At 39.0% G+C, this 25,384-nt stretch overlaps 2 protein-coding genes and 1 pseudogene across 13 annotated transcripts in view; 2 read left to right on the top strand and 1 right to left on the bottom strand.

Moving 5' to 3' along the window:
• EML5 (EMAP like 5) overlaps positions 1-25,384 on the top strand; it is a gene marked incomplete at both ends in the record, with an annotated part of 117,511 nt that overhangs the window by 63,643 nt on the left and 28,484 nt on the right. The window contains 9 exons of the mRNA XM_080932406.1: positions 615-726; positions 1,747-1,874; positions 5,938-6,079; positions 12,897-13,049; positions 14,100-14,231; positions 16,483-16,571; positions 17,544-17,720; positions 19,491-19,692; positions 20,293-20,419. Of these exons, the coding sequence (XP_080788532.1) occupies positions 615-726; positions 1,747-1,874; positions 5,938-6,079; positions 12,897-13,049; positions 14,100-14,231; positions 16,483-16,571; positions 17,544-17,720; positions 19,491-19,692; positions 20,293-20,419 (1,262 nt within the window). The remainder of the gene's footprint in view (positions 1-614; positions 727-1,746; positions 1,875-5,937; positions 6,080-12,896; positions 13,050-14,099; positions 14,232-16,482; positions 16,572-17,543; positions 17,721-19,490; positions 19,693-20,292; positions 20,420-25,384) is intronic.
• LOC308440015 (60S ribosome subunit biogenesis protein NIP7 homolog) lies at positions 8,211-8,702 on the top strand (annotated as a pseudogene). The gene has a single exon. The product of its transcript is annotated as a 60S ribosome subunit biogenesis protein NIP7 homolog (transcript).
• ZC3H14 (zinc finger CCCH-type containing 14) overlaps positions 21,544-25,384 on the bottom strand; it is a gene marked incomplete at its 3' end in the record, with an annotated part of 76,084 nt that continues 72,243 nt past the window's right edge. For 7 of the 11 annotated variants that reach the window (XM_080932412.1, XM_080932417.1, XM_080932418.1 and 4 more), the window contains one exon: positions 21,545-21,599. Coding sequence is in view for 1 of the 11 variants with exons in the window: in XM_080932420.1 (XP_080788546.1) it covers positions 21,569-21,599 (31 nt within the window). Of the gene's footprint in view, positions 21,600-25,384 lie in introns of all 11 variants that reach the window. The other 4 variants (XM_080932423.1, XM_080932416.1, XM_080932419.1 and 1 more) reach the window with 3 other exon arrangements.

The raw sequence follows: 25,384 nt of genomic DNA, 5'->3' as shown, positions 1-25,384 counted from the left end.
CTGGTGCACAGGCCGGGCAACCTGAGTTCAGTCCCTGGAACACACAGTGGAAGGAGAGCTGTCCTCTGACCTTTCAGAAACACACACACATTCTCATTCTCTCTCTCTCTCTCTCTCTCTCTCTCTCTCTCTCTCTCTCTCTCTCTCTCTCTCTCTCTCACACACACACACACACACATCATTATGAAGGAAAAGAAACTAAAACTCACTCTACTAAGCCCTGTTATATGTCAACATTATGCTAAGTGCTGTCTGTATAATTACATCCTATTCAGTGCCTTTGCCCTTCTTTCTTTCCAAGGTAAAGTCAGAGGCTTTAGAAGGATGTGTGTGACTGCTGAAACTGTGACAGTGGCAGGGTCATTACCACCACTTTAGAAACTGGTCTTTTGGTATCCTAGCATCTCTATAGATACCTTTATAGATTCTGTGTTGATGTTTGGAAACAATAATAGAGGCTCATACTATTATACTTAATCCCTTATACCGAATCCCTGTTAGTCAGGAGCCATGACTTCTAGCTACATTCTTTTCTGTATAGTTTTTTCAATATAAAGCAGCTAATTGGTTTTGATGTATTTGTCTTTACTAACTGGAACCCTCTGCTTTCACAGGGATTTGTAACTGGAGGAAAAGATGGTGTTGTAGCCCTTTGGGATGATTCCTTTGAAAGATGTCTCAAGACCTATGCCATAAAAAGAGCTGATTTAGCCCCCGGATCTAAAGGTGGTTTTATAATAAGTCTGTTGTTCAAGAAAAGACTAATTATTCATCAATATGCTTGATCACTGAGGTAGAACACAAGAAATGTATTTTGCCTTCTTGATGACCATCGGAATTAAATAGAAATCAGTTACATGATACTGGAGTTGTCATCCTTCTTTCTCTGAAGTATTTGATGAAGCAGTAGCTCACCATGACACTCTTAACTTATAATCTCATACTTATCAGCATCTAGGGGATCATTGTCAGGCAGCATTGGCACTCACTGAGCAAGCCTGACCGTCTGATTCCAGTTCCTGGAACCCGCTGTGCAGGGAGGGAACTGTGCTGACCCCCACTCTAACCTCACAGGTCCTTTTTGTCTTTTCTTTTGGTGCATTTCTTCCTTTCAAAGACTGTGCCATGCTCCCTCCTACCTCAAAGCTTCTTCTGCAAGCTTTACCTTGATCCTACAGTCTGTAGTTCCCACCAATGACAGAACCATGTGCTCACATTTCAAACCTGAAACACTTGATTCTGCATGACTTCATCCTCACTTTCCCCCACCTCAGAAGTTTAATTCCTTTCTCAAATTCTCCCTTCCTAATAAACTCCTCACACAAGAGCTGTTGCAAGAGCTAGGTCTCCGTGTTTACTGTTCCGTTACTGAGGCCTGTCTAGGACACACTAGACAAAGGGATCTGTCTTTTGCTGAGTTAGGATTCCCAATCTGGATGTTATACATAACCTAAGGGGAACAGGAAGAACATGAAGAATCACTAATACACAAAGCAAAGATGTACTTATTAAAATGGTAGTGTAGGATCTGGGTAGAACAGAATTATACAGTGTTATGCTCTAAGATTAACAAATTGGATGATTGAAGGAAATACAGTACATTATTAGAATTTCTAAAATATAAAAGAGCAACTTTATAATGTGATTTTTTTTTCTTTTACCATCGAATACTGTCAGCGTAAAAATACATATTCTTGAGTTATCTTAACTTCACACCTTCAAAAACTTTTCTATTTAACATTCCAGGTCTGCTCTTGGAAGATAACCCATCTATACGTGCCATATCATTAGGACATGGTCATATTCTGGTTGGCACGAAGAATGGTGAGATATTGGAAGTGGATAAAAGTGGCCCAGTCACTCTGCTGGTCCAGGTACGTGAGTTGTGAATGTGCACTTGTCTTCCTTTACTGTTCATGTTTTCACTCATGAGAAGCAAAGCCAACACGGGGAAAGCAATACAAGATGAGCGAGGGGAGTATGGAGAGAGTTAGTTCAGGGAATAGACAGAACCAGTAAATGAATACACATGTGCTCATGTAGAATTAGTGCCAATACTTACGTAAAATTCTATCACTAATTGTGTAATCAGTGAGACAAAGACTGGTTATAATGTATTTGACCCAGGCATTCATTTCATGTTTAGTGTTACTTTTTGGACCCCATTTGCTAAACATAAGTGATTTGAAACTCTGTGGTTAAGTAAGTGTTAAGTTTATAGCTTACAGAAGTGAAAAAGGATAGTATGACTGTAGACCAAAACTGTATTACTGAAATGTTAGTCAGTGAGAAGCTAATAAAAATTTGAAAATAAACTTTTTAATGACAGAGTCTCATTGTGCTCTGATTTTCATATGTAGATCATGCTAGCCTCAGATTAATGGGGATCCACTTGCCCCTGCTTCCACTTCTGCCTCCTTCAGAATCAGGACATCTGTCTTTAATTACTGCTTCATTCTTGTTAGGATACCAAAGAGCACACACAGATAGAGCACTGTTCATGTTTTACTTAGTGCTTTATTGTGAATACCCTGTCAGAGAGATTATGTACAAGGCAAAACATATACTAGTGGTAGCTTGTTAATTTCACCTACATAATATGCCTTTAAAATAAAAAATGCTAAGGGTCTTTGTGGGGTTTCTGGGGTGTGTGTGTGTGTGTGTGTGTGTGTGTGTTTTCATGTGACTGGTCCTGCATGATCTTCCCCTTAGGTTAAGGATACACTACACATCTGGCTAGTCACGGTAATTTACACATCTATGAGATCCCATATGGTATTACTACAAATATTCTTTTAGACATGAATACAGAGGAATTCCTTTTTTAAATGTCATAAGAAAAGATCTAGAAATCACAAATGATAAAAATTTGGGTGGGTGGGGACCTGAGACAAGTTAGAGAAAGGGTAAATATTAAATATAATCAAAACACATTGTGTATATGTATGGTACTCTCAGAGAATAAATGAAAATACTATCTTAGAGAGGACATTTTAGATAAAATAAACTGAATAGACATTATTTGAGCACTAAAGTATTTGTTCAGTGGACTGCACTCAAAGTCAGAAGAGATTTGAGGAGCTGTGTGGCAGCGTGGGCACCAAGCTCTTGTCAGCCACGTGCACAAGACAAAGATCCATTTGGTTGGTTAAAATTCAAACTTTAGCTTGACATTATTGGCAATTTGTGATTGCCAGATTCTTTTATTACAGCCCACTGGGGGCTTCTGTTTGGGAAGATATCATCCAGTTTCATGTTAGTATTTATGTTGGCTTTCATAACATAGTAACCTAATGTGGATGCTGTCTTAATGGACTCTTAATTAAAACTGTTCTCAATATATCTTTTTTAAAAATGATAGGCATTTAGGCCAGGGCCTCACACATGCTGAATGCATACTGTAGCACTGAGTCACAGCTTTCTTACTGTGCTATATTTATTATACGGTGAGACTGTACTGTCTTTCTAGCTTCTTGGCTTTGGGATCCATGATAGCCTAGCCTTGGCGATTATTGTCTGTGTGAAAGCTTAGTGATCCCAGTGAAAGAAATCATTAGAAATAAGCAGAAAAACAGTAGTAATTTCAGACATAACTATATACCTTGAATATTGAGATAATAAATTGAGAAATTATAAAAACTGATAGAGGGCCTCTACAATGTGTTGAGTTTAAAAATGAATGTATAGAAATCAGTGGTACTTCTTGCTAGAATAAATAGGAATAAAATATTACAATACTACTCATAAAATAAAACCATACAATAACCAGTATTTTTATTTTTTATTATTTGTTTACATGTATTCGTGGATTTGGGGAACTAGTGTACATGCCATGGCATGTGTAGAACTCAGAGGACAAGTTGGGGGAGTTAGTTTTCTTCCTGTGCCATGAATTTTTAGAAATCAGAATCAGATGGTGAGGTTTGAGGGCATGCACTTTTACTGTCTGATCCTCGTTGTTCTGACCACACTTGTTATTCCAGTGACCAGGAATTTTATAGTGAAAATATGTAAAACTTACACTAAGAATATTATGAAATTTTAATTAAAGATATAAATGACCTAGATAAATTGTAAATTTTTTATGATTATAATCCATACTTTGATGGGATTTTTTGCACAGAATACTGGCTTTTACAAAAGCACCTAGAAGATAGAATAAGAATAAGGTAAAGAAGAAAATGTTGAGAACCTCTTCAGGATAAAAATAAACAAAAGAGAAACTTATCCGACTAAAAGTGTGGAAGCGTGTAATCCTGAACAGGGCACCAAAAGACAGCAGTGTTTGTAGCAGCGCTGGCTATGGCTCGGTCTGTCCTCATGGTATCAGGGTCTCGTGGGCATGAGGTAGCTCTTTAGTCACTGTGATCGCTAACTAACTGGGAGCAAGGTTTTATGGTTTTTTTCACTGTATAGTCTTTTTTTTTTTTTTTTTTTTTTTTTTTTTTTTTTTTGTTAAGCTTGTTCCTATTTTTGATGTTATTTTAAACAATATTTTCTCAGTTTTATTTCCAGATTGTTCTTTGCTAGTATATAGTACAGTTGGTTTTATACACATCCTATAATGGAAACAAGGACCTACAAACTCGCCAATTTCATGTATTAGTTCTAAAATTTTTGCAGTAGATTCTTTACTGATTTTTATATGCAAAATCGTGTCATCTACAGTTGACTCACTTCTGGATAGTGGTCCTTCTTTCCGTGGCTGGTGGCTGACACTTGCAGTGTAACACTGAATATAAGTAGTGAGGACAGGCACTTTGGTTTTGTTCCCTATTTAAGGAAAGCTGTCGTTAAGTAAAGGCTCATCCCTTCCTCCTTTCCTTCCTGTCCTTTCTCCCTTCCTCTCTTTTCTTTCTTTTTCCTTCCCTCCTCTCCTTCTTTCTTATTTTAAGACATGGTTTTGTTGGTCTTCCTAGCTTGCCTCGAGCTCACTATGCAGATTAGGCTGACCTTGAATTTGCAACTATCTTCCTGACTCAGCTTCCTGAGTACGGGTAGGCATGAGATTTTTCATAATGAAAGTGTAGGTTTTTCACAAGTGTTCGTTACTAAGATGGAGAATCATGATTTAATTCCTAGTTTATTGAGTGGTGTAATCATGGGCCAGGAGAGATTTGTTGCATGCTGTTTGTTTGATTATTGGAATGATCCTGGTATTTGATTTTTATTCTGTGGCGGTTATTGTATTAATTTATTTTGAGGCGTAACAGCCTCGCTTTCCTATTACCTTGTATGGTTGTCTTTACATGTGCTAAATTCTGGTAGCTAATAAATGTCAGTGCTCCTGGTCAGGGTTGTTGCTTTGCATTTTTCTTATCTGGTGGTGGTATCAACTTTGTAAAATGATTTGGGAAGTTGTGCCTCCTGGTTTGAGAAGAAAGAAAAAAGGCTAATCATAAAGAAACTGGCTTTGTAGCAGAATGCAGAAAATAGTCATCTTCACTCTGAGACCAGTGAAGGCTGTTATGAAGGGAAGTTGGGAAGAATTTGGTAAACTCTGATCGTATGCCTAGACCACAAGGCCAGGGAGGGCGTCTGGGTGCTGTAGACTTTAGAGGGTAAATGCATATGGCGGAAGTGATCTCAGGTTGAGTGATACACTGCCCTCCTCAGAACCTGGCCCTCCAGCCAGGATTGGGGATAAAGCCAGGTGTTTTTGGTTGCAGGAGTCTGTTTTGGTTTCCACTTAGATGAGTTGTGACCAGGGAAGAGGGAGTGGGTTCCAGTACACATGCCATCACTATTTTACCAAAGTCCACTAGGTTTTTCCTTAGTAAACTTTTCTTTCATTTCTTCTATCTCCTTGAAACCCTGTTGAGGCTTCACTGAACTTAGAGGTCTTTTTCAGTTTCACTGGTGAATGGGTCTGTGGAGCTCCTTTCTCTGATCATGTATGTTCAGATGATGCTGAGATTAACTGTGTTTTCTTTATAGGGACACATGGAAGGAGAGGTGTGGGGTTTGGCCACACATCCTTATCTGCCCATCTGTGCTACTGTAAGTGATGATAAGACCTTAAGAATATGGGATCTCTCTCCTAGTCATTGTATGTTGGCAGTCCGGAAACTGAAGAAGGGTAAGAGGCTCTCAGACTTCAACACAGATTAAGCTGTCCCAGTCTTCTGTTTGCAAATAGCCACGGAATGTCTCTTGCAAAGGATTATTGGAAATTGCCTTATCTTCCTTGGGCTGGACCTGTGACATTCCAAGGATAGGATCATAGCAGAGAGCCAAAGCAGGGCGGATTTATTCAGTTTTATTACTATCGCTTAACTTCTCTTTTAGCAGTGTGATGCCAACTGTCTAATAGTGTAAACTTATTTTGATAGTTGATTCAGTTTTGAATTCTTACAGTGGCTTCTGGAGCTCTTGGTGTAGAGTTGGTATTACTCTCTTTTGCTTTTCCTTACAGCTCTGTAGTTTACCAGCTTTGAACATGTCATCTGCTTTATGCTTCCTGAGTATGTGACCTTTTATTTTGTGTTAATACTGAAAAACTCTGCCAGTGCTAGTGGCTCCCACAGGGAGTACATCTTTGTACTGGGATACAGGCAAAACTCGTGATTCTGTATTTCAAGGTTAAATACTCTTACTTAGTTATTCAGCATTAGTTCGAGAGGGAAAGTGGTTTTCATAAGTTGAAAAGGATATGTGTGAAGTTTTTTTTTTTTCACTATGTCTTCCTGGCTGGCCTCAAGCTCTATATAGACAACGCTGGCCTCAGATTCACAGAACTCTGCCTGCCTCTGCCTCCTGAATGCTGAGATTAAAGGTGTCAGCCACCATTTCTGGTGGTATGTGTGATAACTGCTTAAATTAGTATAATAAGATTATTGATGACCTTCCTCTAATTGAATCGTAGTGGTCCCCGACCTCAGTCCAGGGGTTGGCTGTATCTGGATCTGTCTCAGTCAGCTGCTAGCAGAGCCTCTCAGGGACGGCCATGCCAAGCTCCTGACTGTAAGCACATCATAGCATCAGTAATAGTGTCAGGCTGAGAAGACCCAGGCCCCGGGGAGCTCCCAGAGACCGAGCCACCAACCTGGAGCATACATGGGTCAGTCCAAGGCCCCTGGCACAAATCTAGCAGAGGCCTGGTCAGGCCTTGGTGGGAGATGTGCTTAATTCTCCAGAGACCTGAGTGAAGGGGGAGGACGGGGGCGGGGGAGAAGCACCCTCTCAGAGACAAGGCGGAGGAGGAATTGGATGAGGAACCGTGGGAGGTGGGATTGAGGGGACAACAATGGGAATATAAATAAACAAAATAATAAAAATTGAAAAAAAGATTATTGATGTCATGCTGAGTTAGATAGACACACTGGTGTAAATAGGCTGTATAAGAAAACTTTTTGGCAAATAATTCAATTTGATGCCAATCAAAGAATAAGCAGAATTTAAACATACAAAGTTTGAGAAGTAAATATATCCTGAATACTTACCAGCCTTTTGCACTTACATTTTAATGACACACTGGAAAATTCTCATTATGAGTTTTTCTTGCTGGCATGCTGATGCCCACCTGTAGTCTCTGTAGAGGTGGTATGATTTCAACTTTCAGGCCAGCCTGAGCCATACAGTGAGACCACATCTCAACAACAAAAAAACCAAGATGACAGCTCGTGTATCCTGTGGTTTTATTTTTTAATTATAATTAATTTAGAATTTTTATGAATTGTCTGTTTTTGGATTCTTGCTATCTTTTCATATCTTTCTTCATTCCATGCTTTCTGTCTCTTTAGCCTCCACATCTCTGTCAATCTCTAATGGTAAACCCTTCTTTATAAACTCTCATCATTATTTAATCAATTGTTTGTTTTTTTTTTTTTTTTCCGCATCAAAGCCAAGATTCATGGGTTTGCTCAGGTTGAGGTTTCTGGAAATAATTCCTCAGGCTGCCAAGGGTGACAGTGTGGAGCTATGTCTCTCTGTCCTTGTTCCCACTAACAAAACATCATATAAAATGCTAGGCTTAGCTAGGTCTGGAAATTGGAAGTAATATACATGAGTAGGTGGCATAAATCTTTTTGCACATTCCTGCTGCAGAAAATATTTTTTAAGAGGAGCTAGCATGAAGCAGAGTGTGTTCTCTTAAGAGATTTTAACATGACTTTAAGTTTGGGACTTAAAAGAGGGACACTTGGGAAGAAAGACACACCCAAGAGTGTGATGGTGGGCACGAGGATCCCGGGAGCCAAGCTAGCGGGAAAATGAGGCCTTTGACTGAAGAAGAGACCCGGGTAATGTTTGAGAAGATTGCGAAATACATTGGAGAGAATCTACAACTCCTGGTGGACAGACCGGACGGCACCTGCTATTTCCGGCTGCACAGCGACCGAGTGTACTGTGTGAGTGACATGATCCTGAAGCTGGCCAACAACATCTCTGGAGATAAGCCAGTGTCCCTGGGGATGTGTTTTGGAAAGTTTGCTGAGACCCACAAGTTCTGGTTGCATGCTACAGCTCTGGATTACCTTGCATCCTATGCCAAGTATAAAGTGTGGATAAAGCCTGGAGCAGTCCTTGTATGGAAACCATGTGTAGTGGGAGTAGTGGTTTATTTCATGACACACATTTCTTTGAGTTTTGGGGTGGCAACAAAGTTTACCCAAGACTGCAGAAAATTGGACCCCCGAGGCAATTGTGGTGTTCCATCAAGCAGACGTTGGGGAGTACGTCACCATGAAGAAACATTGACTTAGGATGGTCATCCCAAGAACATTTTGCTGTGTAAGAGGACTTAGCTTTGTCTCCTGTGTGCAGGCCGCCATGTTAAATCTGAAGGACACTGAGATATGCAGCTTGGAGTCTTATCAGCAGAAATGACTCAAAAATAGGGTTTCTGGCCCTCTAGAGTCAAAAGCAGGTGGATCATAAGTATAAGGCTACTTGGAATGTTCAAGCCTAGCCTGGGCTACCTAGTGAGAATTGTCTCAAAAATATAAAACAGATAAACCAGAACCTGTGTGAGCAAATAGTGTTTCTGTTCTGTATCTGCATCATCTTTGTTTAAATCAGAAGACTTATTCTGAGTGATGGTTTCTAAGTTACTTCACTGAAGACAGGAGTAATCTTACTGTTATCTGTGAGAACACTTTTTCAGGCCTATAAAAGCACAGCAGACTTTCTATTGTTTATTAATATTAAAGGTAGGAACCGTCATATAAGGATAGTAGGCCATGCCTGTGGTTTTACATCTGGAATCTAATCAATTTTAATGGTTTTATTTTTTTATTTAAAAAAGGTGTGATTGTGGGCTTCTCTAAGTGACACTCCAGTGACTTTTGTAGAGTCTGAATCTGTTATGTACAAAGACTTGCTAAGAACTTTATAATCTCAGGGAGATTCCTGTGGGACCCAACAGGATTGCAATCCATAATATAAAAGTTTAGGCCACAGGGATGTAGGAAAATAGAAGCAATTGTCTTGTTTGAGGTTCTCAGAAGACATCTGGGAAAAGAGTAAAGCCTTATTTGAGGTTATAATGGCTTAGGCTTTAAACTTAGGCCATTGGTATTGTAACATTATTTGAACATTTTCATAAATAAAAGGTGCCCATAATGTTCCCTGTGTATGTGCCCTGCTTCAAACCTCCTCATCCTTTGGTCATGAAGGATGTTTTATTTTCTCCATCTATCCCGCCTGCTTCCTTGGCTTCCTGGGTGCTGGAGTTATATTGAGCCACCACATTCAGCAAAGAATGAAGTTGAACTGGGTCATAGCCACGCCCTCTTGCATCATCTATGGCGGCAGCTACACTGCTACAGCAGGGCTGAAGAGTTCCGCCCGCTCTTTTGTGGCTTATAAACATGGGAATCTTTTGCCCATCCTTGCTTTAGAGAATGAGTCTAGTGACAGACAACGGGGCGGGGTGGTTGTGAGAGTTCTTCTTTCCAAGGCAGCTAGCTGCTTCAGCTCAGACTTCCCAGATACAGACAAAAGCAAACTAAAAGTGTTGCCAAGTAAGACTCAGAATTATGAAATTCAAGATCTCAGTCTTGTCAGAGTTCAACCAGATGTTCACATTCAAAATTCAGAGTTCCATTTAGTGTCCAGTTTTCATAGAAGATATATGGTGAAGTTGTATAATTAAATTGACATTATAATCCTTTACCCACAACGTTAAATTTGTGTTTAATTTTTTATGGATCATTGGGTGTCAAGAATTCTTTTAAACTTTCTGTGGTAGCTTTGACTACTTTAACTATTCTGACTTGTGCTGAACACTTAAGGCCTGATCTGGTTACTTCTCTCTGTAAATGATTCATGCACTCAGAATCTCTTGCTTTTCACCTTGTAATCACTATTAGCACAACCTTTAAAGGTGTCGACCACTCAGGATCCTCAAGGCTGTAGACAGTCACGTTCAACAGAAGAGATAACTTGGCTAAGTATGGTGCTTGTGCGTGCTTTCAGTTGCTAGCATATCTTTTTTTTTCTGTTGGCAAGGGCTCAGAGTGCTCAGCCCAAAGGTAACAAAATGGTAACCACTGAAAGATAGTTAATTACTAAGAGAGGATTCTGAAGGGTACAAAAGGAGCAACTGAAGAAAGTAGATGTACCTGAGGGACAGTGGACAGCAAAAAGGAATTAACATAGAAAGTACTGGTCGCCTCAGAGTGAAATTCAGATCTCTTTGGAGGAAATGGCTTTGATGCCACTATACCCTGTGCCTCCTACCTGTGGTAAAGGTGTTTTCCAGAAGGCGCAGGCCCCAGCTAGTCTAAGAAAGCCTCTGCTGTGATAACACAGCTAACTACAGCTAAGTCTACCTGCTGGCTCCAGTGCTCTAGAAGAAAGAAGTGAAGTCCCTTTCTTCACTTTTGGCCTTGCAGCTTTCCTGTGGTAGTGGAGTGGGAACTACATGAGTGGGGAAGGAATTAGGCAATAGGAAGTATAGTGTATTGAACTTGCTGCAAAGGTCATCACACTGGGCAGTAACTAGAACACTGTTTGCAGTATAATGCATGGGAACACAACTACAGTTGAATGGTCTTAAGTGGTTAGATCGAGCACTTGGTGTACAATTTTCCGGCATGTAATTCATACCATGTAAAGGAAGGCAGTCCATATTGGCTGGTGTTCAGTGTGGGGGTTCATTGAGCCTCCATGTGCAAGCCATTTCCAGCCGTACAATTTCTGCCATGCAAATAAGGGCCGCATGAATCATAGCCATGCAAACAGGAGCAGTTCTGACCAGTCAGATTCAGTCCTTGGCCTAGTTTGGTTTCTATGACTGTGATAAAGACAGTGACCAAAAGCAACCTGAAAAGAAAAGGTTTATTTCTGCTCACAGCTGGGGTCCATCAGGAAGGATAGTCAGGGCAGGAACTGAAACAAGATCAGTGGAGGAGTGCTGCATACTCTCTTGCTCCTCCCGAGCTTCCTCAGCCTACTCTTATACACACATCCTGACCAACTGTCTAGGGATGGCACCGCCCACAGTGGGTTGGGCCTCTTACGTCAATCATCAATCAAGAAAATGACCCACAGGCTTGCCCAGGCCAGTCTGATGGCAGCATTTTCTCAGCATTCCCTCTTCTCAGATGACTCTAGTTTATGTCTAATTGACAAACTAACCAAAATAATCTTGGCCAAAGGCTCTAACGGGTTGCAGCTGTCATGTCTGGACTATACTTGTGGAAAGTTTCCAATGGAGTGCACTGCATTATCTGCAGAGTCTCCTGTTATGTTCTTGACAAAAATCAAGTTGCCTGACAAAGCAAAACTGTCTGCAGGATTCAGCTATAATATATAGCAGGAAGAGGAAGTATGGTTTGTGGTTGGCTGGTAATAAATGACAAATTTTATCCCGATTTCTGTTTATAACCACCACATACTATCATGTCCCATGTTTGAATCTCTAGCCTGTCCTCCTGAGAAGTATTAATGTCAGATAGCTTTCGTCATGTCTTTCATTGAGTTTCTTTTAGGCATTCTTAACTAAAGGGATGCATACGTGTACTCATCTCAGTAAACGAGATCACTGCTGAGGAAGGAGCATGGTCAGGACTGGTGTCTTTCTCTCTCCTCGCCAAGTGTGTCTGCATACTTGTCCATTCCTGTGCATTCCACTGCTGCTGTCTGTCATCACTGTCTCCCGACTCTAAGGTTGCAGTGATCATTCCTGGATTCTTCATTATCAATGTACCTTGACTAGAAGTTCAGTCGGGGGTTGGAGAGATGGCTCAGTGGTTAAGAGCCCTAACTGCTCTTCCAGAGGTCCTGAGTTCAATTCCCGGCACCCACATGGTGGCTCACAACCATCTGTAATGAGATCTGATGCCCTCTTCTGGTGTGGCTGAAGACAGCTACAGTGTACTCATTCATAAAATAAATAAACACCCCATTCTTAGATTACATGCTAGTACTGAAGGCTTTAGGGGTTTGCCTAAGCTTGCCATATATCTGCTGTCAGGATAAGCACATTATTGTTTCTTTATTCGTCAGTGTAGCTCTGACTTCTCTTGAAATGAACAATATCAGTAATAATAAACAGTATTAATATTACTCATGTATAGTTTTGAAACAGATCTTTCTAGCTTAAGCTAATAACTGCTTAGTGTCTCTTTTAATTTCTGAAGCATTTTTGCAAAGATGGCCTAATTTTTAAAATTTTGATTGGATAGAACATTTAAGGATCACACTCACCCCCAGTCTTCACTTAGGTCATTGGCTTTTTATTGGTTAAATTCTCTTTTTCATCACCTTTCTTCGAGGTAAATAGTAGTACATTTTTGTTAAGTTTATTTTAACAGAATGTCTTGACTTATTTTTATGTTGGTTTGAGGCTATAATACATACAAATTCCTCTTTATAATTAAAGGTCCTTTAAGCACGTACTTTAAACATGTATACATGACAGAAATTCCCTGATTCTTTTTTTTCTCTTTCAGGTGGGAGGTGCTGCTGCTTTTCCCCTGATGGAAAAGCTTTAGCTGTAGGTCTCAATGATGGAAGCTTCCTAATGGCCAATGCAGACACGCTAGAGGATCTTGTATCCTTTCACCACAGAAAAGATATTATTTCAGACATCCAGTTTTCACCTGGTGAGATTGCATTGAAACTGTATTTGATTATTAGCATCAAATATGAGTAAATGTATCAATGTGTAATTTTTTCCTAATTTATTTTACCTTAGACTATACTTTGTCTTTATCTCTCTGTCTGTCTCTGTCTCTATCTCTGTCTCTCTGTATGTGTGTGTAAGAGAGAGGGGGCGGAGATCTCAGTGTGTGGTATATGTGTGCATAAACTCAGAAGACAGTTGGTGTGCTGCTCAATCATCGTCCTTCTTACTCCATGTGAGACAAGGTCTCTCACTGAAGCTAGGCTAGCCCAACAGTCCTCTTGTCTCTGTCCCCAAGCATGTTGGGGGTCACAGGGTATAGCCATGCCCAGCTTTTTACCTGGGTTAGAGGATCCAGTCATCAGGACTTGTGTTTGTATAGTAAACATTTTCTGCTAACCATCTCTCCAGTCTCAAAGTTTTATTTTTTTGATTAGGCAGCAGGTGAGGTATAAAAGCCCTGAACTTGCTAAGTGCAAATGTCTGTTTAATCTTAATTTGTATGCCATTAATTTCCCAAATGACTTGGGTCAGGGTACTTTAGGTAGACTTTAGTTTTCATATTTGTAAATAAAAGGGATCAAATAACTACTTTTTTATATAGTAATGCTTTTGAAAGTACATAAGCTTTATGTCATAAGTTTGATTTACTGTCTTCTACAGAGCCTACCACAGTGTGGGAATTACTAATGATAAGACAGACATTTCTTGTGTTGATTTAGGTCCATTTTCCCTCGACATTTAGCAAGATTTTCAGGGAAAGGCTGATTGTATCAGAATTGGATCATACATAGCTCTTTAAATTTTGCTGTCTACTGATCTAATGTGTTACACTAAGAAAATGGACTTCATTTTGTTATTAATGTTTTTGAAGAAATATATTATCATTTGATATCAACATATGGGCCTGATTATAGTATAGCTTATGAGACACTTAATTCTGCCCTCAAAAGAGACTAACTTATTTCTAGATGTGGAGTCAGTGACTCCTTCCTGAGGGAGGAGGTGCAGACAGATGTTTGTGTTGCAGGTTCTGGGAAATACCTGGCTGTGGCGTCCCATGACAGCTTCGTTGATATATACAACGTGACGAGTAGTAAACGAGTGGGGGTTTGCAAAGGAGCAACCAGCTACATTACCCACATCGACTGGGACAGCAGAGGTGAGGCCTGCTGAGAGCTGCGTGGGCTCCGGAACAGCTCTGCAGAGCAGCAGACAGGGTTCAGCTCAAGGCGGACACTGGATAAGCTCAGATATTCAGAGTAAAGGTGGCCATACAACGTTAACTTAAAGTAATCTGAATTTTATACAAGAAAGAAATTTAGTCGTAATGTCCTGATTTTTGTCAGACGAACTTCACACATTTCAAATTTGGAAAAAGAGATGTAAAGACTTCAAAATAACTTCTTCCATTATTTAATATATCAAATATTTTTCTAAAAATGTCATAATTTTATGGCATAGTATTTAATGAGTACTTCTTTGAAGAGTGCATAACATATAACAATGTTTGAAAATTTGGACAAATGTTAATTGTTTTAAATGTTCTCACTTTAAAGGATATTTCTTTTCATTTTTATTGGATATTCTCTGTATTTACATTACAGATGTTATCCTCTTTCCCCCACTCCCATCCCTCCTCCCCTTCCACTTGCTTCTATGAAGGTGCTCCCTCTCCCAACCACCCTCTCCACCTCAGCACCTTGGCATTCCCCTGCACTGGGAAAACAAGCCTTCACTAGACCAAAAGCCTCTCCTCTCATTGATGTCAGACACTGCCAACCTCTGCTACATATGCAACTGAGTCATGGGTCTCTCCATGTGTGCTCATTGGTTGGTGTTTTAGTCCACGGGAGCACTGGAGGGTTTGGTTGGTTGATAACGTTGTTTTTCCCATGGGTTTGAAAACCTTCCAGCTCCTTCAGTTAAAGGATATTTTTAACTTTTTAAAATTTCATATTATAAGTTAAGATTTCTCAAATACGCTTAAACCGTATACTTACACAATTTAAGCAATTTTCACAACAAAAAAAGTTTTACGTTTTTTTCCAATGTGAACATCAACTAATAGATCTACCTACATAAAAATAAGCCTTTTATGAATGAAATTACTTAATTAAATAGAGATTAAGAGAATGCAGTGCTGTTAATGTATTCCCTATAGAGGAAGCTGGCCTAGGCCTTTGCACATACCATGCAGTGCTCTTGCCCATGTCTTATTTTTCACTCTCAGACAAGGCCTCCTAAATCCCACAGGTTTGCCTTGAGTTCACTCTGCTGTCCAGGTAGCCCTTGAACTTATGAGTCTTCCGCCCTCTCTCAGTCTCCTGAATGGTTCAAAATATAGGACTTAAACTCGAGTTTGCTTGTAAAAATGTAAACAAAACACAAATATCCATGCAAAAATATAGCTGTCACTTCATAGGGAGGGAGTGAAGTACAGCTTATATTGGAGCCAAATATGAATGACCGTGGCCTGGGAACACAGACCCGGGTTACCCCAAATGCCATGTTCCATAGTGAGTTACAGGAAGTTTTCATAATCATCAAACAAGACAAGTTGTAAATCAAGACACTTCAAAGGTACATTTATTGGACCAGTGCCACTTACTGAAGATGCTTTCTTTTTTTATTGTATAATTTTGGCTTCTTTGTCCAAAATCAAGTGTCCATAGGTGTATGGACGTAAAGGGACTCAGTGCCAGCCTACATGGGGCTGACCCAGGCCCTCTGCACACGTGTTACAGCTGTGTAGCATGGTCTTCTTGTGGGACTCCTGACAGTGGGAGCAGGGCTGTCTCTGACTTTACTGCGTACCTTTGGGCCCCTTTCCTCCTACTACATTGTCTCGCTTTAATAGGAGAGGTTGATATGCTAGGGCTGGTTGATAGCCATGGAGGGCTTGCCAGTTCTAAAGAGAAATGGAGAAAGCATGGGTAGGGGTAAGGGAAGGGGAGGTGGGAGGGCTGGGAGGTACAGATGGAAGGGAAACTGTGGTTGTGATAAGAAAGAAAAGAGAAAGAAAATTCTCAGGAGAGAAAAGGTGTGTGGATCAGGTAGGTAGGTTATGCAGAGGGAACCCACATTTTAGGCCTCATGCTGTCTGCTACATCCTTATTCTTTGGGTTGGTAGAAACTAGGACTCTGGGTATCCTATAAGGATTTACTAGGTAGATCTCATGTGTAGGTGAGTAGTAAACCACAGTTTAGGGGATTAAAGCTAGCCCAGGATAATTTGTCTCTAGACTAGAACATTCCAGCTCTTCCTGGGAAATTACACAAGTTCTGATCATCCTCTGAACTGTTTATCACATGTCATGTTTTGTTTTCTTTCTGGGTATTACAGTTAAGAGTGATGATATTTGTATTCATGTGCCTTTAATATGTCTGTAATTTAAATTTTTTCTTTTAAGGAAAGCTTTTACAGGTCAACACTGGTGCTAAAGAACAGCTATTCTTTGAAGCTCCCAGAGGAAAAAAACAAACCATCCCCAGTGTGGAGGTAAGAAAATTGTGATGCTTGTCATGATGTTTATGTGACTGACAGTGGTTGGAAAACCGAGGCCCCCTTCCTATCATTCATCTATGTGTGAAGATCATTCATGCCCACAGTATTTGAATAGTTCTTCCAGCAAGTTTATATTACTGGACCAGATAGGGAAATAACTGGGTAAAGAAAAAGATAATTTTTTAAAAGACGGAAATTGGGCCTTGTGGTATAGGCCTTTAATTCCAGCAACTGGATCTCTATGAGTTCAAAGCCATCCTGGTCTATGTAGTGACTTCTAGGCTAGTTAGGGCTTACATAGTGAGACTTTGACTCAAAAAAAGGTTAAAAAGGAATATAAAAACATGTATACTTAGCTGCACTTGAATTGCTGTTCTAAAAGGACAAGAAGCATTCCCTAGTAAGCAGAGGATGTGCCGTCTCCTTTGTGGTACCATGTGTACGGTGTCTTTTGAAGTCTGTTTACCTAAGATGCTTGTTTTGGCAGGTGTGTGTGGGGATGGGAGAGGGGAAGGCAGTAGGAAGGAAAGAAAATTATTCTCAGTCTTGTGCCTGATAATATCACTAATTTTTATTTGGTATGATCTGTGAAGAGATGCTTAGCAAACGTAACATGGAAGAGCTATCAGACTTTTTCATTTGTTGACTGATTGCAAAACATGTTTATAATTCATTAATGGAGACTTAGATACACAGCAAACTGTGTTTTGGGGTAATTTGGTAGAAGAAGCAGTTTGACTTATCACTGTATGCTCAGCAGCTAGGACATATAGTATGTGTATAGTAAGCGCGTCCTAAATGATATGTTGAAATTCTCTGTAGGGAATGGGGCTGGAAAGCTGTAAAACCAGCTAAGGACTTAGCAGTTTTTTTGTTAAATCTTTACCTTTACTGTGATGGAAAAATACTTATACTTGGCATATTAAATGTTAGAATCTTACAGAAGTCTTTTTTTAATATTTTTAGGTGGAAAAAATTAGTTGGGCAACATGGACAAGTGTACTTGGTTTATGTTGTGAGGGAATTTGGCCAATAATTGGAGAAGTCACAGATGTAACCGCCTCTTGCCTCACCAGTGACAAAATGGTCCTAGCCACAGGGGATGACTTGGGGTTCGTGAAGCTGTTCAGATATCCAGCTAAAGTATGTGTTTCTCTTTAACTTATCTAGTGATTCTGTAATGAAGATGGTGGAGAGAATATAAATTTCATTATTTTAGTGATAGTAATGCGCAGAGAGTGTGTAATGTTATGTTGGCAGAGGCTTGGAACTGTGTTTGCTATTCTTGCTGTCATATTTATAGCTTTATCTAAAATAGGTATTATAGTTTACTAGACTGTGCCTTGGTTTATATGTTATATTATACAGTGTTTTTCATTATAAAATACACAAATATCCCTCCCTCAGCATTCCTTTTATCAGTATAATTTTATAATTAATTATAAGCATAAATATAACCTTACCACTAAGAGTCAATATAGCTTTATAGATGTTGAGTTTACATCAGAAAAGAAGGCAATTAAATAATAAACAGTTAAATACCTATAAAATTAAATAACACTGAATTAATGTGACTTGTTTTTTTCTGAAACCAGTTACTACACATTCTTTACAATGCTATAACCTAGTCTGTGTTGTTTGATTGTTCAGTTTGTTGACCTTTATTCACACTATTGTAAATCCCACAAAAGTGAAACTTGTGTATATAATACAAAGTGCATTGACTTTCTAATGGACATAAACTAAGTTACATATTGTAATCAGCCATCAGTATGAACATGAACAGAACTTGAAATGGGGTGCTGAGATAACACCTTGGTATATAGCTCCTGGTACCCTCAGCTGCCCTTGTTAGCATCTTCAAAAACTCACTGAAGTGAAAACATAGGTTTTAAACTTCTTACTGGGAACTCATCCACTCAAGAAAATATCCGAGACCCGGGATCTAGGGGATCTCAGTTTTAGTAGGTACGGAACGTACTTAGCCTGATTGTTCTCTAATAGGAGAAGGGAGGAAGGAGGAAGATGCCTGTAGCAAGAATCACACAATCTTAGAGAAACTCTGTGCCTTGAGGACACATTCCTCCTCCTTAACAACAACAATCAGAGGTCTTTATTTTATTTATTTGTGGGGAGAAGCGTATGTGCCTATGGCCTGCATTCATGTGGAGACCAGCGGACAACTTGAGAGACTTGGTTCCCTCCTTCTACCAAGTGGTTCTGAGAACTAAACTCTGGCTTGGTGGTGTACCGTTTTCTACTGGGCCTTCGAGCCAGGCCTCTCATCTTGATTGTCTCCCCAAGTGAATTCACCCATTTTCTCTTACTTATTTAATTTATTTGTGTGGGTATGTGCACACGTTTGTGTGTGAGCACTCCATGGCACACGGAGGTCAGAGGACACTTGCTCAAGTTGCTTCTCTCCTCTGTTATGGCTGCTTGAGATCAAACTCAAATCATTCAACTTAAGAGCAAGCACCTTGACATGCTGAACCAGCTCCCTACTCCTGTGATTTGTTAACATAAGAAACTTTATTTTAAGGACTTTGAAAAAATGTTCATTTAAAACCTGATTATAGTTTATTGATCTCACATTTACTCGCACAACTAAACTTTCAAGTTTTCTTAATAGTTAAAAGAGAAATACAGTTCTGGAGAATGTGTTTCTACAGTTTAGTGCCTACTGCCCGTCTAGCAGATATGGAACACTAAAAGATAAAAGAGAGGAAGAGAGGAAAAGACAGAGAAAGAGAGGCTGTGTACTATGTGTATGCAGTACTCACTGAAGAAAGCACAACTGTATTGAAGTTGTGTACATGCACTTATTATATGTATTGTATATTTACCTCAGACTTTAAAACAAGTGTCAGTACTAGAATTGAGAAAGAATGTTTGAATTCACTTTTTCTTCAGGGAAAATTCGGAAAGTTTAAGAAGTATGTGGCTCACAGCACACATGTCACAAATGTTCGTTGGACATACGATGACAGCATGCTGGTTACCCTGGGAGGAGCAGATATGTCCTTGATGGTGTGGACAAATGAAGTGGAGAGCCATAGGGAAAAGAAGTGTTGTGACAGTGAGGAGTCTGACCTGGAGTCTGAAGAAGATGGAGGTATTTCTTTTAAGAACAACAAAACCAGAAAAGCTTGCTCCACTAATTCAAACTATAGAAGTTAAAAATAATAATCATGCTTGAACAATTGTGTTATTAGTGTTTGGGTCAGTTTTACAACAAAATTGTTTTTATGGCTCATGACTGGCATGCACTGATGACTTAGACAGTCAAGGTCTGTAAAACAGCCAATCATATTTTAAGTAAGTGCCATTAAAGCCCTTTATATTGTTGAGCATTATATTTTGATATAATTTTGATTTTCTTAATGTGCCAGTAATGTCAGTAATTCTAAAAACACAGGATAGATGAATAATTTAGACATTCACACTTAACAACTGAGGGAACATACTAATGTATGTATATTATGTATGTAGTATTTTTAGTAAAAATGAGATAATTCAACTCAATTTTGTAGCTTGCAGTAATGTACAACTAGTGATAATCATTACATGTTAAATATGCTTCACATTAATTTTTCTAGTTGCATATTTAGTAATGTGCCCTTAATAGTTTATCTTATATTGTTGGGAGAAGATGAATTTGTAAGAGTGTAATTGATCACCTTATCATTTAATAACTTGTATATCTTAATGATAGGCTATGACAGCGATGTTACAAGAGAGAATGAAATCAGCTACACCATCAGAGCCTTATCAACTAACATTCGCCCAATGTTTGGAGTCAAGCCTCATTTGCAACAGAAAGAGCCATCAGTTGATGAAAGGTAATGATAAAGTTTAAAGCTCGATGAGGAAAGAGATAGTGACATAAGATTTGAATTTATCTGAGTGGATTTTCTATAAAGGTCGGCAGCAGTGTTGATTTTCACAGTTGTGAACCACTGTTAGAAATTGTCCTTAAGTATTTTTCATGTTGACACTATCTTTACAAGGAGTTTGGGAAATGTTACATCAATATTTAAAGATACTATGGTTAGATTAATCTTATTTTCAGACTTTCATAAGTGTGTGTGATAGACTGGGGAAGAGAGAAAGGTACGACTCATCTTGAACAACTCTGTCTGTGCATCCTCAGTGAAGAGGTTGCTGTTGTTCAAAATTCTTTCCGAAAAGACAGGCCCAAGCGTAGCCTGTCTGTAATGGGAATTGCTATTCTTGATAGCGAATCCATGTACATATTCACAGCGATTTCACTACTGTTCTGGATATGGAATCCACTTATCACAGCTGTTTTATGGAAAGAAAACCTCTGTGTGTTTCTGTGCACGCATTCAAGTTCATGTTTGTGTGGCTTGACTGTGGAGGTCAGAGGCAGACCTTGCCTGTTGGATCTTGTCTCTCAGAGCCATTCATCTTTTTTTTTTATTTTATTTTATTTTTAACATTGGTTCTGAAGATTCAACTTAGGTCCTCATGCTTGAAAGGCAGACACATGGGCTCTTCACCAGCCCAACCCAGAAGTTTTTTAGAAACATCTGTGTTGAGAAGAGAACTTGACCTAATGCTATCCAAGTGAAGGATGGAGAACAGTGAAGAGACATTAGGGGTTTAGGGCTGTGGCCTGGTGATAGAGCACTTACCAGCATGAGGCTCTGGGCCACATTCTCAGAAACACAAACAGAACAAAGCCTATGACATAGACTCCACACGTGAAGTACCCAGAACAGTGAGAAACAGAGGTGGCTGTGGGTGGGACAGCAGTGACTTCTGGAGAAGGCTGTGATGAAGAAAACTTTATTATAAGAAGTCTGTATTTGATGGGAAAGCAAAACAAACAAAAGTGGAACATGGGTCTAATAAGGAGACACCAGGCACTCTGAGGACTCACTGCTGCAGTTCTCAGGGCGTGCATCTCCTTTCTGCCCGCGTGCTCAGTTGGTCCATCAAATACTGCAACAATGGTGGGCGGTCATCTACTGCAGAGTCAGGCTGAGCGAGCTTTTGCTGTGTGTGAAGAAGCAAAGTATAAAAGCATTTTTAGGAAAGTCATTCACACAGTGATCTGAATGCTTGTACTAAAATTTCAGGGTGAGGCAGCTTGCTAAAAGACAGTGTTTAATGCAAAATCCATACACTTGGAGCCAGTCAAATAAATACCCATTTCTGCCCTTTACCAGTTGTGTGACCCAGAAGAAATAGTCATCTATTCTTAAGCTGGCTCTTCGCTGGCAGAATGACAGCTATAACCCTTATCTGTGGATCATTTCAAGGTCTAAATAAATTTGGTTAAATATTAAAGATTAAGAAAGAGACCTTTACCACTGATACCCATCTCACCTAATGAAATGTAGAGCTGGCTGGGCATGATAGCACCCATCCAGGGAGGCAGAGGCAGATCTCCGTGAATATGAGGGCAGCCTGTTCCAGCCCAGCCAGGGCTACAGGGTGAGAGCCTGTCTCACACAAGAAAGAAAGACTAACCGGAAATACTAATTCTGAAAGGAAATGTTCACAAAGACGAGTACTACCCGAAGATTTGTTCGTTATAGGAATACATGTAAACAAATGTGGGTTTTTTAAATTGAGTACTTGAATAATTATTAGTTGTATTATTTAAGGAAAATTCTACCTACTAAGAAATGAAAAGTAAAAAGTACAATAATCTCTTTCATAAGCTATATTGATATTTTTTCAAAGAAATTTCATCATTCTTCAGATCAATTTGTTATGTAACCTAACTTTACTCTAGAAGCCATAATTTTGTCAGAGTAAAGCAGATTTCCTCTTTGTTGGTGGGTGCAACAATCCAGTTGGTACACAGGGAAAATGTTAACTCTTTGGAGAACTGTTTAATACTGTCATCCCTGTCACCATTGATGTTAGTTTTCTTGAGACAAGGTCTGGCTTTGTGGCCCAGTCAGGCCTGGAACTCACTGTGTTGAGTACCCCTGGCTTTCCTCATGTGCAGACTTCCTGTCTCTGTGACTGTGTCTGGTACTACAGCTGTAAGCCACCATGCCCAGCTCTGGTTTGGATTTTTTACAGATAACTTTTTAGAATTATTTCTGGATTTATTTATTTATTTATTTTTTAACATTTTACTCTCATTTTCTGTGGTTGACATCAGTCCTACTAGATTCTTTTGAAAATTCTGAGACAGAAGTGAGCAGTGTGGCATGGAAGAATCCTCATTTTCACAGAAATGATTAAGTAAAAGGAAATAAAAAGTTACTTCTTTTGCCAGTTTTGAATGTATTACCCAAAGTATGCTTTACTTGTTTAAATAGTTGTCTCATTTTAATGATAGCCATTAAATGTTAGTTACTTCATAAGCAGTTAAGCATTGAATCATCTTCTTTATGATGACAATTGATTACTATTTAGTAAATTTTTTGTAATTATTTTTCTAACTAATTTTAATAGTGATATGACTGTTTTTCAATAAATATTTTATAGCAAATATTTTTATCTAAGGTAAACATTTAATAGGATTTCTAGTATTTTAATTAAAATGTCCAAAATTAGATATCTTGTATTTTCTTAGCAATCTTTTGATGTTATTTTATTTTCCTTGCTCATTCTCATATGGACTCACCATCAATTTCCTATGTGTGCCCTGTTCTCTTCTGCTCAAAGACAGGGGGTGGTAAGGTAAGTGTTTTATTAAGGAACGTATTCTGTTAAAATGTTTAGTATTCTATTTTGATCCTTAGTATGTCAAAGCACTGACTTTTTTTTTATAAAACATTTAGTTGCACTTGCCAAAAATAATTAGAAAGTGAAATGTAGTTATTTTGAAAGTAGCCTTTTGTTCTGAGTTAGTTTTACAAATGACTTTTCTTGTACTGAAAAGATTATCCGGTTAATAAATATATGTTCTATTTAATAAAGTTGAATATATTAATTCATTTAAAAATATTAAAATATGATAAATGTGGTATTTTATGCATAACAATATTACATGGATAAGAAAGTCAGTTGGAGTGCTGGCTTGCAGCTACCTTCAGTGAGATGAAGTGTCTTTGGAGCAATTTTAAAGGAGACAACAGTCGATTTTAGAGGTAGGAAAAGGTCAGGAGTTCTAGAGAAGTGATGGGTGATGAGGACCAGAAGAACATTTGAGACTAGATTGTTCAGACATCTAGTTGCTACTCTTGAATGGTTCGACAGCAGAAACCATCTGGGAGATTCATTATGTATTTTCAACAGAATAATATATGCAACAATGAGTTCAGAGTGTGGTTTGATCTCTGAAGAGCCCCACATAATCTTCCAGGAACTTAACAGAAATGAAGTGTCCAGTCCTAGGCCCATGTGTAAAGTACTGTTCAGCACCGAGCTCCATGTTAAAGGAGTAATGTAGCAGAAAGCACGAGTGAAGCTAAGTAGAGATGTAATTCTGTCACAAGTGTGAGTGCCCTCTGCTTGGAGCATATCCCAGGAAAGCGTGGCGGGAGACTTCTGTGATCCCGTTCAGTTCTTTTAGTGACTTTCTTGCCATCGCCCTCCTCTTGCCCCTAGGTCTGAATCCAGGCCTCTGGTGATAGCCAAGTGTTCCAAAACAGCTGCATCCTCAGATCCTTGTGCGTTTATTTCATTTTGTTTTTGGTGTTCTGAGACAGAATCTTAAGTATACAAAGCCAGAGCTGGATGACATTTGAGGTCCCTCTCGGCTGCTCAATTGCTGGGATTTCAGTCACCTACCAAGCTTTGTTCTGTTCAGGGAGCTATTCCTTTTGGGATAGGAGTGAGAGATGCTTTTCTTTGGAGTTTTGCTCCATGGCTGTGGTACTAATAGTGTTGCTTAGGCTACCCTTGAGCTCACATCAATCCTCCTGCCTCAGTGTCCCAGAGAGTGCTGGCATTATAGATAAGCACCACCACACTCCGTTGGCAGTTTCCTTTTTAACGGTACGTCTTTGGTAGCCAAGTCTCAAACCTGCCCTGAATAACCGAGTCTGTTTGCTTGAGTTGGAGCCTGGAGGCCCTTCTTAGATCTGAATGATGGTCTCATTAGGGAGCTTCCTTACTGCGGCCCCAGTGAGACCTGGCTAAGAATCTCTTATTCCTTTCTTAAGAACAAATAGAAGATTAAATATTCTGCTTGAATGACACTCTAAAAATCATCACAGAACATTCTGAATTCTCATGCCCTCCTTCTTTATCTTCTGATTTCTATGGACTAATTTAAGTTTTTCTTATATAAAGTAATAAGCTAAAAACAAGCCTTTAATGTATGATTTAATATAGTTTATGTTAAACCTAATGATTTTTCCTTGTGGGAGATAAATGTTATAACCCTTCTCCTTTTTCCTTTGCTGCTGAGAAGAGGATCCAGGTAACTCTCTGCTATGTTTAGAGGACTGAGTTCTGTGATGTTATCATCTCCTATTTGCCATTAATGAGCAATGGTGCTTTATTCTTTACCTCTCTTTCTACCGTTCCTCCCTCTGAAGGAATTCCATCTTAATTATGTCACTTACCTAAGCCACTCTATTACTAAAAATTTATGTATCCAAATTGTATAATTTTACAAGTCAAATACTCTCATTTTAGGCAGTAATATGATTTATGTAAATAACCCTTATAAAAATTAAAATATGCTTAATTGTTACATATGATTACATAAATAAAACTTGCTAATTGAATTAGAATTAAAGTTATCAGATACTTATACTTTGAACAGAGTTTATCAATAACATTGACTTGGATGAAAAGTCAGGTTTTCTATCTTCTTTGAATTACTCTTGGTAGGAATATTCTTAAATGTTAAATATTACAAATTAATT

This window comes from Micromys minutus (assembly GCF_963924665.1).
Source record: "Micromys minutus genome assembly, chromosome: 1".
Classification (NCBI taxonomy): domain Eukaryota; kingdom Metazoa; phylum Chordata; class Mammalia; order Rodentia; family Muridae; genus Micromys; species Micromys minutus.
The sequence above is the reverse complement of the archived record's forward strand: the minus strand, read 5'-3'. Positions and strand labels throughout refer to the sequence as shown.